At 46.5% G+C, this 2,608-nt stretch overlaps 1 protein-coding gene across 2 annotated transcripts in view; it reads right to left on the reverse strand.

Moving 5' to 3' along the window:
- The window catches only part of Dtx4 (deltex E3 ubiquitin ligase 4), a 35,185-nt gene that overhangs the window by 14,314 nt on the left and 18,263 nt on the right, over positions 1-2,608 (reverse strand). For both annotated transcript variants that reach the window (XM_005369687.3, XM_005369688.2), the window contains exons 5-6: positions 2,188-2,249; positions 1,175-1,327 (exon numbers count right to left, since the gene is read on the reverse strand). In XM_005369687.3, the coding sequence (XP_005369744.1) occupies positions 1,175-1,327; positions 2,188-2,249 (215 nt within the window). The remainder of the gene's footprint in view (positions 1-1,174; positions 1,328-2,187; positions 2,250-2,608) is intronic.

Raw genomic sequence — 2,608 nt, forward strand, 5'->3', positions numbered from 1 at the left:
GCCCATCCCCACTACACAAGACCCCTAAAAAATCCAGACATGTTCTTGGGTGAGTAAGAAGCTGAGTGGCACCATGGAAATAAATCTCAGACTTGTGAGCTGATGAGTCCAGAGACATGAGTAATTCTCAAACCCTAAAGAAGAGGGTGATGGTGGGTCCAGACATGGGCAAGAATGCAAGTCAATGACTTCGAAAAGCCCAGCCAGATACTGAAAAGGGAAAACTGTCACTTAGGGAAACACCCAGATATGTGAAACTATGATGCGAGATAATGGAAGAGGCCTAGTCTCATCCTCCAACAATTGATGCTAGCAGCAGGGATTACCAGGTACACTGACAACGCCTTTGCTGGGACAATCTAAGTGTTTTGCCACTGTTCAAAGATGAATTTCAACTTAAGTCACTCGCATGAAGAATAAAAACTATTGGGAGTCCACGTGCAGTGTTATAAATGAACACATTCTCACTCTGGGTGTGGAACTGTGATGAAGGCCCCCTTCACTGATGGGAACCCACGTCACTCAGCTGTGGACCATTTTCCAAAGAATCTTCATAGACAAAGCTCACCTCTGCTGGACCACCATATATACAACCCAAACTAGAGATGAGGAGAAGCTTAGCCCAAAGGAAAAATAAAGACAGATTTTGCAATGTGGGGGCTAATTAATCCTGAAAACAGCAAAGAAGAAAACAGTGAAAATGCTCATCCCTGTTGCCCTGATGGGAAGGTTAATCCTGCTTGTCGACCTGATGGGATTTAGATTCACTATGGAAACATACCTCTGGGCATGTCTGTGAGGGACATGTTTCTAGAATGTGCTGTAGCCATCTAAATGATCTCCATTCTATGGGCTGAAGTCCTGAACTAGATAAAAAGGGGAATGTGAGCTGAGCACGGGCATCCGTCACTCTCTGCCTCTGACCTACACTTGGACCAGCTCCTTCAAGCTCCTCCCACCACCACGACTTCCTCACCATACGGCTGTCTTCAACTGTGAGACAAAATAAACCCTTACTTCTTTAAACTACTTTTGCCAGAAGTTTGTAACAGAAATAAGTAAAGTATCAAATATACGTGGAGTACCTGTTACATGATCTAAACCATTTTCCCAGAGAACAAGGACACCTAGGAACAAACCGTGGCTGACTCCCCCAACCGCCGCAGACACTAACCTTGTTCCCATTGTTGTACATGGCCACCAGGCAGTAGATGTGGTAGATGTGGCCACACCTGGACAGCTTCCCCACCAAGTCAGGCTTGACAGTAGGTTGTGGGCCCTTGTAGCCAGAAGGGGCTGTGAGGCGCTCCATACAGATGGTACAGTCCTGGAAGGTGAAGAACAGAGAGGCATCAACTCTCCTCCAGCCAGGACAACCAGGGCATAATAGTTCAGGCATCAGATGAATGGTTCACCCCTCTTCTAGAAAGTCCACACATCAGGGATGCTGTGTTTGGTGGGGGCGGTTTCTAAATATAGTGCTGTCTTGCTTTACACAGCAGAGAAATTCCTCAAATCATTCTTATACCTGACAACTTGGGCTCACTGACTACATTATAATCTTGATGCTACATTGCCCTTCCTTGGTGTCTTCCAGCTGCTTGTCAAAAGATATCATGACAATCTTTGCTTATGCTGCGTGTCTGAAAGGATATTATATTTCAAATTAGAGGGGGCTTGTATCTAAATAAATCTATGACTGTTGACTGTGGCAGGGAAAGTCTTTGCTGTGGGTACTGTTCCTGGCCTTACGGGGTGCTCAGAAGTTTCTCTGGTTTCTACCCACTAAATGTTAGCAGCACACTCTCTAGTCAATCACCACAACCCAGGGAATCCCCACACAAGGCCACATGTTCCCTCAGGGGCAAATCATTTCAGATGAGAAACACTGGTCCATATCAAATCCATTCTAAAGGGAGTTCACAGGGCTTGGCACATTGTTTAGCTTAAACTCAGACAAGCATGGAAAGCAGCTTAGAATCGTTTAGAATTCTGCTTAATGGGGCAAGTTAAACCATGGCTACAGCTGGAAACCTTGAACCTTGAAGTAACGGCATCAGCTAAATCTGCCCTGTGCCAGCCAGGACCGAGAACACAGCACCTGCCACATCCTGCGGAACATGGGGACAGAGGACATGCCCTTGGTGGTTGAGAAAGTGAACCCTACACTATGCCCCCTGAACTCACCTCTTCTGGGGGATGCCGGACCTTCTGCAGATATTTCTTTAACACTTCCTCTGGGGTTTTACCTATGGGGACAGGACAATCACTGTATCACCAAGACGGAGGAGATAAATCACCCAGCCTTGCCATTCTATGTTCTTCAGAGAGGAGAAGTGAGGTGCAAGTTCAGAGAAAAGGGGGCGGGAGGAGCTGGGTTAGTAAAGTGTTTGCCTTGAAAGAATGAGGACCTACGCTTGGTCCCCAGAAACCAGATGAAAAAGCCAGTGTAGTGGAACATGCTTCTAATTCCAGAGATAGGGAACTGAAGACAGGCAGACCTCTGGGGTTTGCTGACAGCCAGCAAACCAGCATGACTGGAAAGCCCCAAGCAAGCAAGAGACCCTGTCTCAAAAACAAGGTAAATGGCATCTAAGGAATGATATTG

The sequence above is a fragment of the Microtus ochrogaster genome, unplaced genomic scaffold, assembly GCF_000317375.1.
Source record: "Microtus ochrogaster isolate Prairie Vole_2 unplaced genomic scaffold, MicOch1.0 UNK56, whole genome shotgun sequence".
Lineage (NCBI taxonomy): Eukaryota > Metazoa > Chordata > Mammalia > Rodentia > Cricetidae > Microtus > Microtus ochrogaster.